Source organism: Aulonocara stuartgranti (assembly GCF_965226115.1).
Source record: "Aulonocara stuartgranti genome assembly, chromosome: 9".
Classification (NCBI taxonomy): domain Eukaryota; kingdom Metazoa; phylum Chordata; class Actinopteri; order Cichliformes; family Cichlidae; genus Aulonocara; species Aulonocara stuartgranti.
In genome coordinates, this window is record NC_138960.1 from 24142581 (window position 1) to 24160348 (window position 17768).

A 17768-nucleotide genomic window follows, 5' to 3' on the forward strand; every position below is an offset into this window, starting at 1 on the left:
AAAGAAAACTCTTGATGATCCCCAAGGCTTTTGAGAAAATATCCCGTGGAGTGAAAAGACAAAAGATTAATTTTTGGGGGGTTTGAGTCCAATTAGATTTGTCATAAAACTAATACCACATTTCATAAAATTAACATGAGAACAATCAGACATGGTGGTAGCAGTGTGGCTGAAGCTGCTTTGCTGCTTGCCATAAGTGATGAAACCAGGAATTCTGCACTCTACCAGAAAAGCAAAATCCTGAAGGAGACTGTTTGGCCATCAGTTTTTTTCCATTAGAGAAATTACAGTATGAGAAAGTTTTTCCTTTTTACTTACTTGAATAGTTAAATAATCCTTATAATTGAGTGTAAATAATTTGGTATTATAGCACAAGCTTGAGTTGAATACATATACGATTAGACATGTAAACTTATACAGTTAGAATGCGCAGCTTATGTGACAGTCCAGCTACGAGTAGGATAAAAGCTCTTCGTCCTTTCTGTCTTGGCAGGCTGCAGGCTCCCTGATGGCAGCACGGACAGCAGCCGGTTGTTGCTGGAATCCCATGCGATCTTCCTGGCTATGGATCATTTCATGTATATGTCCTGTTGGTTGAGTAGACCATCCTCCCAAGGACCAACTGGTCCCATCAAATGCAGATCCTCATCCAGGTGATGATATACAGTAGGGAATCCTGTAACATAATCGAGCCGATCGACATATATGAAGCAGCTATGCAATACTACACATGTTAGAGCTGCTGTATGCCCTCAACAAGAAGAAATGAAGGAGAAAGCAGAAACCAGATGATAAATCTGGCTTTCATTAACTGTCACATTGTATTTGTGTTTCCTTGTGTTTTAGTTGACACTGAAACTAATGCCTTCTGTGATTTGTGTCCCTGGTTCATTATTAAGAGTAACAGACTTGTCCCCCAGCTCAGACCATTTCTTCCTGGTAAACACTTTGCATGGCTGTTGTAATCACTGCCAGAAGATTGTTTTGCTTAATGACATCACCAGAATCGTGGTTTTAAATTTAGAGTGAGAACCTTTATTACTTCTTTCCAGTGAGGCCCTGATAGAACTATAAAATGTAGAGTCATGCCAGAAAGTTGGTATTGGATGTTTGACTTTGATTTCAGCTGTTCTCTTGTTTTTGTTTTTCATTTCTTCTTTTTTGGTAAGTCAGTGTGTAACTGACACTATAGCAAGCACTGGGCAGGCACGCTTGTTGAAATTAGTGTGTCATTAGTGTCATGAGAAAATTACCCCTTTAAATCTTGCTGTCTGTCTTGAATAGAAATACTTTCAACAACAGAGATTCCTCCTATTCGGAAACTCAAACTAACGCAGACCAAGTTATAACAGTAGAACAACCCTTGCTTTTGCACTTTTGCAAAAATTTCAGTCCAATCATTCACAGCCAAAAGAAGGATTAAAGCAATTTGACAGCTCAGCACCAAACATATAACTTATAACAGGGATTTTTGCCCTGTGGGTTTGTGAGGGAACTCTCTGCAGCTGGAAAATAAAAGTGTTTGTGGTGCAAAACCTAATGTTTTATTTTGGAAGCTTGTGACAGGAATATGCTACAACCATTGCTTCAGTTCACTGACTAAATATCCATTAGATATCTGAAAAAGCTAATGTAATGTTCTTTAGATTTGATTACACCCTGACAAAAATGTCCAGAAGTCATACAGGGTATTTCATTTTCTGCCAGAGACAGTAATTGGAAATGTGACATACCATAGAGCTGCAAAAAAAGCAGGAGGCCATCTATAGAGTTTTGTCTGCACTGAAGATTGAAGTAATGACATGTCAAGAGTCCACGGTGGTGGCAGTAGCACTGTTGACAAGTTTAAACATTGGGTATGTGGTGTGGGTGAGAAAATTGCATTTAATTACACAAAAATGGGCAAGTGCAGGGTACAGAAACTGGGAGATGGCTGCGGTGACGGGGGTAATGGCAGAGACGCCATTAGCTCATCGTTGCAACAAGACACACCTGGACCTCATTATCCCCACTCTATCTGCCTGCGTATCAGGGGATACTTGGAGACTTTGGATGGCAACACGGTTAAATACAGCTGTTTATCAACCTTTAAAAGGAATGCCGGCTGTTTGAAAGTTTCCTGCAGCACAGGTGGTGTGTTCTTAAGCCCGCCTTTTAATTTAAGCTCATTTTTGTGGAAAACAAGAACACACAAGCCTCCAGCATTCACTGTCACTTGAAGTGAGTAAAAGGCTAAATAGTGTTGTAGCTCCCTGACGACAGCAGACCATCCTCTATTTTTGGCAGTGTTGTGGAGACAGTGGGTTTAAAAGCGCTGCTTAAATTTAATCAAGCTGCAAGAAGAAACAGATGATTCATTAGGGAGACAGGTCTCAAAGAAGATGCTCAATACTGAACAGAAAACAGCAAAAATGGCTTAAAAAGATGAGAGAAACAGGGACAATTGAAGACAAAACTGCTCATTAACTGGTAACTAACACAAACAATAGTGAGAATAAAATGTAAAGAATAATATATATTACTCATTTAATTCATGTCAGTGCAATAGTTTAGGAAATATATAAACCAGAATATTGACTATCTGTCAGTTGGCCCTGGATTTTGTTCTACTTTGTGCTCTATTTTTAACACAACCCTCTTTTTCTGGTATGGTTTTGCAATTGCACTGGTGAGTCACATATAACAGAAACCCATAAAGCATTCATGAGAACCCGCAACTGCACTGTGATTGTAAAAGAATGGGTTTTATTTTTATCCCAATGCTTTGATCACTTCACAGAAAGTGTAATTACTAGTCCAGATCAATGGAAAGAGTAAAACTCATTTTTCTTACTTCAGCAGGTCATCTTCCCGAGCACCCAGTACGTCACCACGTCATCGCCTGGCTCCTGTGGTCACATTTATGGGATTTTAGGGCTTCCATTGGCCCAGGGTGTGGCTGAGGGATTCCTCGAAGGAAGTGCTAGAAGGTAACACTGCATTTAATCTTAGACCAAAGACCTTTAAATAGCACAGCGTGCACATTTGTTATAGTCACAGAGTCTAGCTGCACAAGGGGAAAGGGTTTAGATATGGATTAATTCCCTCTTTACGTGGATGGCTTTTTATCTACTGAAAACAGGCCACAGCTTACTGTAACCACTTGAGGCAGCAGTTTGTATTTATCAAGTGTATAGTTTCTTGCAATTCTTAAATATATGTGAGTTCTAGTCTTATGAATGTCCATTTCTACTGGACAAGCTGGAGTTTTGAGACACATATAATAAGCTCTTTTTTCCAGACTTTCATTTGAATGTCATCAGTAGGCTGCAAAGTTAGAACCGCAAGGCCTCAAAATGTGTACCAGAAGTGGGTTAAGGAAAAGAAGATTCAACCTTGTAGTAAACCTGCCAATATAGTGCCACCTCATCACTATAAATATGTGTACATACCCTACTAATTTGGTTTTCCAAATGCAGTTTGGAGGACAAGTAATTGTTGCCTTGATTCTGTTCACTGACAGTAGTTGGTTCAGTGCATCTGATATGTGACATCTATATCTCAGTGGTCACAAGGGAAGCTTGGGTGTGTGGTTAAGTTCACAATTTAGAAAGTGTAGAGTAGGATTTTGGTCCTTTTTCCCACAGATTTTAAGATGTCATCAACTACCAAAGGGTTGTGGTTTTGTCATAAATTTTACGAAATATTAAACAGCCCTGTTTTTACTTGGTTTGCTCATTATGTTTATACTGCTTACTATTGTTCCCACTGTGCTCTAGTCTTTAGATTTCCAGCTTCAATAGTAGGTAGAAGCAGTACGGCACCCTGTGGCTGTTTCAGCAAGACAGTGCCTATCCCCACTGTCCCACTTCTGGATCGGGAGTATAATCAGACACTTCCCTAGCTTTAACATTTAGTACTGATATGTCTCCGATTATATATGCCAACTGCAATCAAGCGTTTGCAATAACTGGCACAAGTGTTTAACATCGCAGTGGAGGAATTTTGGCCACCTTATCTTTCCAGAATTGTTTTAATTTAGTCCCACTAGAGGATTTTTAGCATGAATAGCTTTTTTTAATGTTATGCCAAAGCATCCTAATCAGATTTAAGTTTGAACTTTGACTAGGCCATTCCAAAACCTTAATTTTGTTTTCTTTTTTTAGCCATTTAATGGTGGACTTGCTTATGTTTTTTTTTTATCATTATTCTGTTGCATAATCCAAGTGTACTTGAGCTTGAAGATTTGAAACGATAACTGGACTTTAGGATTTTCTGGTACAGAGAAGAATTCATGGTTCCAGTTACAGCAGAAGCAGGAGACCATCACACTACCACCACCGTGTTTCACTGCTGGTTTGATATTCTTTTAATGAAATGCTGTGTTAGTTCTACACCCTAACCCTTTTCGTAATCCATGGATGACATTTTTGCCCAGTCTCTTTCTTATTGTTAAATCATGAAAACTTTGACTGATTTTAACTAAAACAAATGAGGCATGCACTTCTTTACAGTATGTTCTGGGTTCTTTTGTGACCTCTTGGATGAGCTGTTGAGGTGATCTTGGAGTAATTTTGGTAGGCTAGCCACTCCTGGGAACCTTCCTCAGTGTTTTCTATTTGTGGATAATGGTTTTCTGACATCTCAAATCTTTAGAAACATCTTTGTAACCCTTTACAAGCGGATAGATTTCAGTTACTTTGTTTCCCATTTGTTCTTTATTTATTTAGATCAGGGGTGGGGAACTCCAGGCCTCGAGGGCCGGTGTCCTGCAGGTTTTAAATGTGTCCTTGATCCAACACAGCTGATTCAAATGGCTAAATTACCTCCTCGGCATGTCTTGAAGTTCTCCAGAGGCCTGGTAACAAACTAATCATTTGTTCAGGTGTGTTGACCCAGAGTGATATCTGAAACCTGCAGGACACCAGCCCTTGAGGCCTGAAGTTGCCCCACCCCTGATTTAGATCATGGTATGATCTGTTGCTTTTGAGATCTTTCAGCCTACTTCAGTTTCTCAGACAGTTTCTACTCAAGTGATTGAGATTTGACTTTCTCGTGTGACTTTCCACACTTAATTCAGGATTTAACAATGGGGCAATTACTTTTCCACACAGAGTGAGGTAGGTTTGGATAAGAACTGACACTAACATTCAATCATCTTTGTCTGATATTACAATATGTGTGATGATCTGAAACATTAAGTGTGACAGATCTGCAAAGAAATAAGAAATCAAGAAGCAGGCAAATACTTTTTCCACAGCTCTGTATATACATGTATTATAGTGTTGGTCTTAAAAAAATCTCTCTCAATTCTGATGGCAAAAGAGCCAAACGGGACAGGCGGCAAAAAAAAAAAAAAAAAAATCTCTCTAAAACACAAATGTCTGTTTCATTTTTTGACTAGTTTGTCAAAAATCTTTCTTTCTTTTTTTATTTACAAATTAAAACAGCTTCTAAATCTTTTTTGTAAACAAGCTGTTTCTGATACACTTACCTTCATAGGCACGGGCAGTCTAAACTGACTCCAGTCCAGTCTAAACTGACTCCAGTCCAGTCTTTCTTATTTCAGTGTAAAAGCAAACAACCATCCCCCATTTTATACTTTACATCTGTTTTCTTCTACCCTTGTGGGTATATAGTGTTTTCTTAGGCTCCATTTGCACAGATGTTGCTTCAGCCATTTGTTTATCACCCTGGGTTTAAAATACAGATACCAGAAATTCCACTCTCTGTATACTGTTGGGAGACAATTGTAGTCACTGCAACACAGAGCAATCTGCGTTCCATTTTATTCTCAGAGCAGAACAGCAAATGTAATGAGAAAACGTGTTTTCTATTCCAGCTTGGGTTTCGCCGATTTATCACAATACTAATAGGATATGCTTATTGCATGCATGACAAATGCTAACAGATGTTAAAATGAATTTTAACATCTTTTTACAAATCTTTCAACAAATATGCAGAGTGATTACACCAAGCAGTTCAGTTAATATAAAATAATCAGCCAAACTTGTGAATCGATTACTACTATAATGCTGGCTTGTTGCTAGAGCTGAAGAATAAATTTGTTTCATATCACAGTTATGATTTCTAACAAAGGAAATCACAATCTGCAAATACAGTTTTAAAAGTATAGATTGTTAATACTTCATTCGAATTAATACGGTTATATTTTTGTAATGTTTGACAAATGTTTTTTGATCTGAGTTTGTATTTTTTCATTGCAACGTCAATATTGAACTACAGCTTGACTTCAAAAACCTTTTAATGTTGTAAATCACAAGTCAGGAATACAAATAATTCAGCCCATCTAGTTTCCCGAACCGACACGTCTGCTTAACCCACCACTGTTGTAGTATATTAAATATGTTTGACTCACAGATGTTTATTTTTTGTGTAACCAATTATGTCATTTTTAAGTATATGTATTGCAAAATATTACACAGTTATCGAAAGCAAATGTGTTTAATTATAATGAAGTTTCAAATGTTTTGCACAAAACATTGTTGTTTTTCCAGAATGTTTTTCACAGTCTGGAACATGTCAGGCATCAAAATTGCCGCACCGACATCAGTGAGGTCATTCTGTGTGGTCTGAATGTGTAATTCCTAACAAATGTGGAATGTTCCTTGGAAACATGATAGCTTATAGCAGTAACAGCAGTAACAACTCCAGTAAATTCTGTAATGTGTGCTCTTTTACAGTACATGTCAAAGGAGAGTGATTTTTTTCTAAGGAAGTCTTCTAAATCCTTGTTAAATTGAATTTGCAACAATAAAGGGATTGCTCCTCACAACAGATAGTAAAGTTCCCAGTGGTGTTGATTGAAATGTGGGGTCACAAAGAGTTCAAAGGTGACAGTTTTACACCTGGTGGTAATATTTGTAACAAGCTGTGGTGAAATGTTAGCTGTGTGTGTTACCATTTTTGCAGGCATCTACATAGCGCTACATTGTTAATCTCAAAAAACTGTTCCTCATTTTTCATGGTTGAAAACCAGGGTAAGTTTAAGTACAGAATTACAGTTGTCAGAAAAATTGATTATATTTAGTTATGTTAGTGAGGTTATGTACTTAAAAAGTTAGGTACACACTCTCTGTTTCCATAGGAATTAACAGGGTAATTAGCAGCCGTGTGCTGCTAATCAAATATACCTCATTAATTTGATGATGACCAAGTATGAGGACATCTATAAAAGCAGATGTTTTGTCAGTTTGCTGGTCTGGAGCATTCAGGTGTGTGCCACAATCTTCCAAAGACTAGACATCCCAGTAAATCCACGTCAAGTTCAGACTGTACAATACTCCGAAAAACTGCAGAGCTACACGTTGGACTCTACAGGCCTCAGTTAGCATATTAAATGTAAAAGTTCATTAAGCACAATTGGAGAAAGACTAAACAAATATGGTTTATCTGGAAGGGTTGCCAGAAGAAAGCCTCCACTCTCTAAAAATTACATGTCTTTGGAAAGTTGCTTTTGAACAAAGCTAAACACTGGAACAATTTGGAGATGTTTGATGCACACTGCCACATTTGGTGAAAACCAAACACAGCTCATACCAACTGTCACCTTAAAGTCACTAAAGTGACCATGAACTCCTCTGTATACCAAAGTATTCTAGAATAAAATGTGAGGTCATCTGTTTAACACCTAAAGCTTGGCCAAAACTGAGTTATGCAACATGACAATGATAGCCAAGAAAGCAACAAATCTACAGAATTACTAAAAAAGAAAAGAATCAAGGTGTTGCCCAGTAAATAGCCCAGTAAAGGTCCAGACCTTAACCTAATTAACATGCCAGTACCGTAAGAGCTGTACATAAACAAATGTCTGTAAAGTTCAATGAACTGAAGCAACACTGTAAAGAAGAGTGGGTCAAAATTTCTCCACAACAATGTGAGAGACTAATGAAGTCAAATAATCGTGCAGTCACAGTGTCTCTGTAGTGTATTGGTTTATACATCTGCCAAACCAATGAAGGATTCCTGATCCCTGATTCTTGTAGCAATCCCTTATGAACAGGAGACCAGCTAATAGTAGCTATACTGTATGTATTTGTGTTAGAATGCTAAAGTTAGCATTCTAATATACAAAGACTGACTTGGCTTGTTTACACTGGCTTATACTGAGCTGCCATAGTGATGCCCCTGTAATATGGTGGACTAGTATTGCCTATATTTACTCATCTCCATCTTTGCTGTGGGTATTGGGCACTAGTTTGGGAGGTTTTTGTGTGTCACAATTGCTGTGAACAAGTGGTTGTTATGGGGTTGGATTCATTGAAGGCAGTTTATTTGATTGTACTGATACTCTGGTCTATTTATACCCAATACAATGCTGTGATATTTTGTTTCTCTGTGCCTACTATGTGACACAGCCTAAAGGCAGAGTTGGTTTACTGAGGCTAGAGTGATTATCAGCCCTTTACTTACAGGGCGTTGGGTCTTGGAGGACAACTGTTGTTTCCTGTTAAAGTTGTCACCATAGTGAAGTGTGGCATAGCTTGAACTGTGTGTTGTATCCCTTTTGCAAGTGGGACACTGGACTATTTTGTCCCTTCACTTTTATGATCAGTGTACTAATAAATTATCTTTTAGAATTTTATTGGTTGTCATCTTTTGCCCACGGCTGAGAAGGTTGGTCAGATCTAGAATCTGTGTGTGTGTTACAGCCCTTTCATAAACCCTTTAATAAAAGAATGGATGTCACTTGAAGCCTAGAAGAGCTAGGCTTACTTGCACATACAGAAAATGTGACTTGCTCTATCATAGACATCGCCCGTCCACAACAATCTGACCATCTATCCACCTCAGTACTACTGCAAATATAACCACTGCCATACCTATGTCATGAGAAGAATTTTATTTGATGATCAGAAAAAAAGGAAAAAATGGCATGAGGTGTTATTTTTAATCACATCCTCCCTCCTCCACGTGCACTCCTCCACACTATTTTCCAACCACAGCTTAATTATCTGTACCACTCAGAGAAGTAGGACATCATGTATTCCGGAAAATATTGCCATATAACATGAAAACCATCTGCACCACAAAAATAGCTGAAACTTGATATTTGCCATGATTCACACATATCCTTAAGTATAATACAAACCCTATATATAAGAGAAATTTGCCCTTAAATAGTTACCTTATAAGGAAGCTCTTAATATAACTTAGTAATGATAATTTTCATAAACACCAGGCTCATCAAAAGATACGAGTATTTTCACAGCAGATAATTTTTCCATTGAATAAATGTCATAACAAAAGGTGCTGTTGTTGAAAAGGCTGTTGTAAATGAGAATTACTTGGACTTATCCAATGAAGGTTTGCAGCTTATTTCAGAAGGGAGAAAATGAATAGTTTTCGTTTCCCTCTTCATTCTGCACCTCAGATCAGGTTTTTCCATTAAAAATTCAACATTCAGAAACATTAACAAAGATGTTTTAAGGAAACCGATGAAAGACCAGATGAAGGTGGTTACCAAGCACAGTGCCTTTACATAACCGTTTACAAGGTCTGAGCATTGTTATTAAACATATTGAAATGACTATAACAAAGAAGTTCATTCATAGTACTAAAGTTGAACTTTTTCACTATCAGTGGTTGTTAATGGTCAGTTTCTACTCATTTTAGTATTGAAATCAAAAGAACATCACACATCACGGTTCTTTTTATTTTTTATTGATGTTTTTCCATGGACTATTTGCACAATCTAAGCGTAGCTCATTTCCATTCATTGCGTGACTAAACAGTTTATCAGTTTACAGTAATAGTGCAAAAGTAGAAGAATAAGGACTCTAACTGTTTTTGTTATATAACTGACTGAAAATAGCAAAGTTCCCTTTTTTAAGATCACATTCTGGCTGAATTTTTTGGCGTTTAAACACAATCAAAGAGCCTTCAGAGGATCTAGCACCAGCATCTTATACTACTACTGTATTATAAGAAAAGGAAAGGCCCATGCTAGTGGCGAGAATGGGATTGGATTTTATTTCAACTGAGTATTATCTTAACCAACTGTATGCAAAGAAAAAAAAACAGACTTCATAAAAGACATCTATTAAGTTTTTATTTAGGTTTCGCATAATTAAGGGGTTTAAAAAATTATGTTTATAAAGAGAGAAATATATCCACTTATGGCTATTCTAAAAACAAGTGTCAATACATTAAAGGCAGAATAAAACACTCTGGACACCAAAAAAAAATGTAAGTTTACACCAGTAATATTATCTCTTCCAACTGGCAGTATATAGTACTTTTACAAAAATAAAAGCTTAAGTATTAATATGTAAAAATGGCTTATGATGGAGGCTAATTTTTCAGGTTTGTAAAGTCACAGATTACACAGTCATGGTGAAAAAAATATTTCACAAAGAATGTTTGACACATAACGCCTTTGCTACAATACTTTATACCACCCCTAATCACACCGATTGCCACAATTAATATGTATTATAATTTTAAATTGAAGTATGGTGAAAGAGTACCAATGTTCATTTTCTGCAAAATATTACTCTATTGTACTGGAAACTACAATATTGTGATACATGTAAAACTGTCATATAGGATATTAATGTAAAAGGTAAACATAATCAAAATTAAATGTAATATAAAAGAAAATGGAAGCAATATATGGATATTAAAATCATATAATGTACAAAATGATTTAAGAAAACAAACCAGTGAACGCTTTATGTTCATAGTATCAGGTGCAGGTGTGTAACGTCCAGAGCCAGTAGTGACCAACACTGTAATACAGTAGTAGCATGCATTTCAACCTGAGTTTATCAAAAAAATATACAATGTCATCAGATACTAATAACATTAGCAAGTATTTATATCGTTCATCTGGGCTGCTTATTCTTAAATGAATATCTAGCTCCCTCTAGTGGGGAAGACAAGAACAGTATGTCAAGCTTATAGCACATCCTTTCTACTTCCCACCCACCCTTTCCTTTAAAAAAAAAAACTGTGGAAAAAAATTTTATGGTATTATAACTTCTGTTCACAGACAAGTACAATCATAGCTCACAGACACACAAACACTTGTTCAAAGCAGTGCGCACAGACATCGCTATGTGTGGCAAATGACCAAAACATAAAGCAATAAAAAACAGGGCACTGGATATCAGAACTACAGATAACTGAATTAAACGAGTTCCTTAGTTCTCACACAGTAGATACAAGCAGAGTAGATTAAGTAAATTAGTATCTTTACTTGTAATGTGACCAAATTGCATATGAGGGTTTCATACTAATCATATTAACACCAAACCATTTTTTCCTACACCACTGTGCTCCGTTTTTGTTTCCTTGTATATAAATGTATCTTTACCCTAAACGTTATTTTGCAGTAATAGCAAAGTTTTTTCGGGGTTCCAGATTGACTTAATGGTCACAATGTAAAACACACAGCAAAAAATATATTAAAAAAAACATTTCCTTTAAATAATTACAAGATAATAATTATAATAATGAAATCTTCATGAACACTGGCTAAACTAAAACTGCATTTTGCACTTTCAGCCCAATGACATGATTTTGCAACAAACCTGAGCAGCTAAGACTAAAACAAACCTTCTATTTCTTTGTTCATGCAAAGTGTTGACGTTGAGGTACCATTTGGTACTTTCTTTAAACTATTCCTTTGAAGGCTGTTCGATGTTAGGGCATTTGGGACTAATCATCATGGCTTTGAGGCCTCGTTCTTCTTGCAGAGGTACAAGGAAATGCGGTTTGGCTCCTAGTTAGTTGACTCAAAGAACATGAAATCCTGTATGCAAAATAAGGAAAAAGAAAGCGTTCATAAAAATGTTTAAAAATGTAACGATGTAATGCTTAATCGTCTGTTAAAATGCATCAGCCAAAGCATATATAAAATTTGTACTGCCAATTTTCTAGAAAAGTAAAAACATATTGAAAGAATTTAGCAAACTCTGTTTTCTATTAGTTGAAATTCAGGTGATTCTAAACCACATTTCCCACTAAATGAGGGCAAAGTTACACATTAAGTCAGTCGGTCAGCTGCTGGTTGACTGTGTTGAAAATTACACCTAATCTGCAGCTCAAGAACTCTAAAATTATATCCTTTACAAAGCCTTAACATGACAGGTTAATACATCATATAATCATTTTGATTAAAAGGTAAGTGAAGGTTGAACTTACAATGAGAAAACATGCGCCGATCATCACAGCCTTGATTTTCACATCCAGATCCATGGGAAACTGGATACCAAAGTTGTCTGAATCTGTGAATGCCTCCCTAAGAAGCCCTGTCCACTGCTTACTGATTTTCCCAATCTTGCTGACTTCATCGATTGTTAAAATCTGTGGAAAGAGTTGCATAAGAAAACAGATTGTGCACATGTGTTGCATTAGCGTAAAGGTCATTCCCTGGACTTGTTTGGTTTTACTGGAACAGGATCATCGAACAGCTCAGAATTCGATTTTGTTTTTTGCCCGCTGCCACTGAAATCTGAGATTTGTACGCTCCATAATGAGTTCAAAGCAGCTAGGGGATGGTAATATCATGCTTCAGTTACCCTTTCTTTGGATCTGGCAAAAGGCCTGTATCACTGACCCAAATCCCCTTCACAGCTCAATCTAATAAAACTAGCTGAGCCATGGAACAAAGCCTACACTATGCCACACAAGAGCATGCCCTGTGCAGTGGCTTCATTCAAGCCATGGGCTTGTGTTACTGGAAACACATTTCTCGCTTCAGAGCACGAGGAGGCTTCCTTTAAAAAAATAATGTCCAGTGGGTGTGAATGTAACCATGTCATGTTGTGTTTTCACAAATTTCACAGATTTCTCTGTGTTTGGGTAAACCCACCTCAAAGTCAACATCTGGAAGGCAGCTCCATCCGCAGAAAGGCCCATGAATTTTCAGTACAGGTTCGTTGTGTTCGTTAGCAACAATAAATTTAGGGGAGAAGGGATGCCACTGTTGTATCACATAGCCCACTGTGTTGCCGGGGGGAGCCTGCACCTCCAGCTGAATGAAGCGTTATTAAAGAACAGTTTCATTTCTAGTCAGCTTTTAAAAAATACATGTAAAAATCACAGATGTGGTGCAAGGTGTAAACAATGAGTGATTTGGTGATCAAAGGGAAATACTGTAATTTAACATATACAAAGAGGATGTCTCTAAACGTAGTTACTCTCACCTCTTGTAGACAACAAGGGAAGAAGCATGACATGCACTTAAGTGGTCTGGTGACAGTGATGATTTCTTGTCCAAAATTGTCAAGGATGTGGATGGTGAAGGAGCGCAGGGGACCGCAACACTGTCGACTCAGACAGTCGTTCTCCTCGACAGCGTAGAAGACGTTCTGGCCCATGACATTACGAACTTCATACTTATTATTGCTTTCAAAACCAATAAGAGCTGCATGGATTTAAAAAAAAAAAAAAAACACTGAACAACTGTCGCTAAAGACATCCTTAAAATATGCATGTAGTAAACTATTTACGTACTATACCTTCAATCAACTCAACTTTCTGTTTGATGAGCAGCTGATCTACCTAGAAAACCACATAAGCAATGTTATTTTTTTATGTAACACTTGAGAGGAGCAGCTGTTGGTGGCGTAGTGTTATATATGCTGGCATAAACATAAATAACAGGTGCTGTATTATTTCTCCCTCTCCTCACTGCCACCCAGTCACAGGAAACAGCCCCCCCTCCCTGAGCCTGGTTCCAGGGGCGGATCTACTGTGGTGGCCTGGGGTGGCATGTGCCACCCTAAAATAATCTTTTCCCACCTCTAGTACCACCCAAGATTTGCATATGACAGTTGTTTATTAAAATAATCTATCATTAACACTTTGAGCCTAGCTTCAATTAGCATTGAATATCAATTCTAAAATGAAATATACTGTATAATCTCCCCCCCTCATTAAAAATGGTTCAGCCCCTAAACCAAAATGGCTTTGTTTCTTGTTGTCAGAAGCAACCCACGGCACATTTTTGACGTTTTGTGTAAATTTAGGCGTGTAACAATTTGATTATTTGCTTAGGCTGCTGCCCCCGCGACCTGGCCCCGGACAAAGCGGATGAAGATGGATGGATGGATGGACAATTTGATTATTTCTAATAAGAAGAGTGAAGAAATTTCTAACTGATCCATGTCATGTTGTGTACTTTTCTGGATTGTATACTTATTGGTCTAAGAAAGATACAGATTATGTTTATATGAAACATGTGTATACTTACTGCATTTAATGTATTTATCCATATATAGTACATATCATAGAAGGTAACACCTGCATATGTGTAAAGAAATGGCTTTGATTTTGCCACCTAATCTGATTTCCATGCCACCCTCATGCAACTCTAAGAAAACGTTTCTACATCTGACCCTGCCTGGTTCTGCCAGAGGTTTCTTCCTATTAAAAGGAGTTTTTCTTCCTGCTGTTGCCAGGTGATTGCTTATAGGGGGTTGTGTTATTTTGGGGGAGTTCTCTTCACTATTTTAGGGTTTTTACTTTACTATTAAATTGCCTTGACTCAACTGTTGATGTGATTTGGCACTATAAAAATAACAGTGAAACAGTTCGTTTCACTGTTATTTTTATAGTTCATTGTTTTAATGAGTAGCCCTGGATCTCAGATAGAAATAATCAATAGAATAGAAGAATTATAGCCCTGGATCAATACATTCCCCCCGAATTATGATAACTCTTATCAAAAATGGTAGTAGGGTATTTTTCTCCCCTCTTTGGGTCATTCAAGCAGCAGATAAACTTCAAATCACTTGGCACACACTCATTTTATGAGAGCGAGGCCAGAAGAGACAGAGGGAGCGTTCCCATTACTGTGTTTGTCACTTTTGGCCTCTGGTGGTAACTAAGCTGGAACGTAAGAAGCTTTTTCTAAAACAAAAAAAGGATGAAGGCAATGAGGCGCAGGCGAGGCCAGAGGGATCAGAGAAAAGAGTTGTTGCTATGGCAGCAGAGTAAGGATGTGAGAGCCACTGCCTCATCTACAAACTTTTGCTAGCCAGTTAATCTAGACAAGTTTTGTCACTGTTCAAATTTGTCAAACTTTAAATGGAGCTCTAGAAGCTGAGCAAAGCAGTGGGAACAAACAGTCTAGCATATGAGTACCAATCTATCTCTGATGACTTGATTTTTTTTTGTTCTGAAAGACAGCCTTTGATTGGATCAGAACAGCCTGGTCTCACATCTTTTACTAATTATAACAACTTACCCTCTGGAATAAACACATGCAGAGCATCTCACTTTATTTTAAGTGGATCAATATACTTTTACCATGGACTTCATTATGTTCTTCTCAACTTTAATGAATGGACCTAAAGCTGCAAGGAATGAAGAAAAAGACTGGTGGCTTCAACTAACTAGCAACTCTTTCCAACAGAGCTTATTCACAGGGCAGATGTTGACTTATCACAGCAAGCAAAAGTGTCACTATTAACAACAAGTGTAACAAGTGTAGCTTGCACAGAATTCAGTCACTTTTTCTTTAATTTTTCACACTCTCCTACTGTGACATGTCTGAATGCCTGTGTGAACATCAGTGGTGATCATTATATGTAGGGTTGTTAGTTACGTCAGTTTGGTTAAGCATTCAATTTAAGCTATTTAATTTAGAGGAAATATTGTCAATGCTACACAGCATTTTAATCTATGTAGTCACAAAGGATGAGTAAGTCAGGGTATGTTTCCATAGTTTTCACTGCTATGTGATTTTCTGCTGTGTCAGGTGGCTATTTAATATTAGGAACCAGAAGGAAGGTAATATTGCTCATTATGTCTGGCCTTGAGCATCAATTTAGACTTTTGGCTATGCAGATTGCTCCATTTAGAGTCACTTGTACTTTACCAACCTGCGTCAGGTACTCTAATCCTGGGGGACAGCCTGGTATTCCCGGGCTGGGCACAGCATACATGTTCATACCGTCCAGAGGGAGTTGATGAGACCTGTTGATGAAAAGTGTTTAAAACTGAGAAATGGCGCCATCTTCTGCTTATGTATAATCACAGTCGTGAACAAATGCTGCTAAACCGAAGCAAATGGACAACGATCCGTATATTTTCGACATCTATCTAGTATTTTGAGGTCGATAGAAGAGCCTGGGGGCATCGTTGTGCTCTCTAAGGTCCAGTATATGCTTTTTGTTAACCAACAGCGATGTAGTTATAGTCCAGAGCGTGGGGGAGCGGCTGCAGACCTACATGGTGGGCGACACAGACATTCTTGGTTGGTTCTGGAAGTGACGAGCTTCTGACGGGGAGACACCAGCTGGAGAAATCCTCTTAGTCCGTTTGTTTACACATAAGACTGCGGGCCTAAAGCCCGTGTGAGCCACACTAACCGTATTCAAGCAAGCAGAACGAGTCAGCGCAGATTTATGTGACCGATCGCGTTAAATATGTTTACTACCCGTGAATGTTTCGTCAGCTGGTGCAGAGAGCGCACCCCGATCTGCCTACTTTGGGATTCAGACAGAGCCAGTCGTTCAAAGCGACGCGCTACAATCAACACGAAAGTGTCTCTACACGCCCTCCGCAGTGCTAACTAGACGCGAGACACCCAGATGTTACAAGAGGGACAAAAAATACTCACCGATTTTAACCTGCTACTTAAAATAATAACGGGCCACTCCGGAACCAAACCAATGGAATAAAACTCGAATCTCATTGGTCGACGTGGTTGTACTTCCCATCTTCATGCACCAATGGCGATATGAGAGTATAGAAATGAACTCAGCAGAAGCAAATAGATTTGAGTAGAACTGAACAAAATAGAGCAAAATAAAAAAAGGAATAACTTGCACGATTAGAGCGTTTGCATTACACAAAAGCAAAAGCAAACCAAAAATAGATAAGTATAATTGAAAAAGCAAACATTAATAATTAATGCTATTTAATTTATTCATTCATTATGCACACGTTAGCAGCATATCGGTTTTCCTGGTATTTTCTTTTTCCATCCTCTTGATGTCACCATAAATACGAGGAAACGCAACTCTGTGAAACGGTTTCAAGTATATCCTGTTACCTGTGCATCTTGTTGTGGATTTTACAAAGCAGTCTACAATAAATTCGAGCAGTTAGGTTATTTACACCAATATTAATGGTGCCTTCATAGAAAGCAACCCTTGCCATGTATGGTAATCACATCGCATATGTGTGCTTTTGAACTGCCTGCTGATAACAAGCCGATAGTTTCTTCCGTCTTTAGCAAAACGCAAAAAGCAATCCCCCCCCCCCCCAGATGTAAATATTTGATTTGTAAGAGTAACATGACAGTTTTCTACTTTGCCTCAATCCATATTATATTTAAAAAAAAAAAAATACAACAGCCTTTCCGGATCTTGGTCATATATGTTAATTTCTTTGCATCGTAAAGGTCAAACTTTTTTTGAATGCAGACAAAATATAATCAGTCACAACAGTTTATCAGACCTGATCTCACACAGTGATTTCTACTACAGAACGTTTTTTTTTTTTTTTTACAATCCCTTGTTTATGTGCTTTGATTAAGCTCTCAGATGTTATTTTTGTGTCTTCCTGTGTTTTAGTGCTATGATGCAATTGTTGTTTGATAATAAAGTTAATAGTGCAATGTCCAGAGGACTTTCAGATGTTAAGACCATATGCTGCCTCCTAAGCATTGATGGCATTTATTAAGATTGTTTCCTTAAGGGTAAGTACCCTGCAGTATATCTGGCTTTAAACTCACTCATTTGGCATTAATACCCTGATTATCTGTCTTTGGCTTAACTCCTTCTATTTTGAAAAACATTTTTTTTATACTG

General features: G+C 37.7%; 1 protein-coding gene and 1 long non-coding RNA gene across 4 annotated transcripts; one reads left to right on the plus strand and one right to left on the minus strand.

The window, feature by feature from the left end:
* The first annotated feature begins 496 nt into the window (after nucleotides 1-496).
* LOC309713777 lies at nucleotides 497-15819 on the plus strand. Of its 2 annotated transcripts, none has more exons than XR_014278669.1 (3): nucleotides 497-653; nucleotides 2839-2969; nucleotides 14005-15819. It is a non-coding gene; the product is annotated as an uncharacterized lncRNA (long non-coding RNA). The 2 variants fall into 2 exon arrangements; XR_014278670.1 differs by having other exon boundaries at nucleotides 2842-2969.
* LOC309713776 (phospholipid scramblase 1) lies at nucleotides 9668-16646 on the minus strand. 2 transcript variants are annotated; one of them, XM_082545621.1, is made up of 7 exons: nucleotides 16574-16646; nucleotides 15834-15927; nucleotides 13467-13509; nucleotides 13152-13372; nucleotides 12818-12979; nucleotides 12148-12309; nucleotides 9668-11755 (listed from the first exon to the last, which is right to left on the minus strand). In XM_082545621.1, exons 2-7 carry the CDS (start codon nucleotides 15900-15902, stop codon nucleotides 11726-11728), a joined length of 687 nt encoding a protein of 228 aa, XP_082401747.1. In that variant the 5' UTR covers nucleotides 15903-15927; nucleotides 16574-16646; the 3' UTR covers nucleotides 9668-11725. The 2 variants fall into 2 exon arrangements, with proteins under 2 accessions (XP_082401747.1, XP_082401746.1); XM_082545620.1 differs by lacking the exon at nucleotides 16574-16646 and adding an exon at nucleotides 16183-16552.
* Between the last annotated feature and the right edge of the window lie 1122 nt (nucleotides 16647-17768).

Coding starts and splice junctions, on each gene's coding strand:
- LOC309713776 (XM_082545620.1), bottom strand. CDS start 16,202: ATGTCTGTGTCGCCCACCAT. Junction 13,510..15,833: donor GATTAGAGTACCTGACGCAG/GTTGGTAAAGTA, acceptor GTGGTTTTCTAG/GTAGATCAGCTGCTCATCAA. Junction 11,756..12,147: donor TCGGCGCATGTTTTCTCATT/GTAAGTTCAACC, acceptor TTTTGCATACAG/GATTTCATGTTCTTTGAGTC.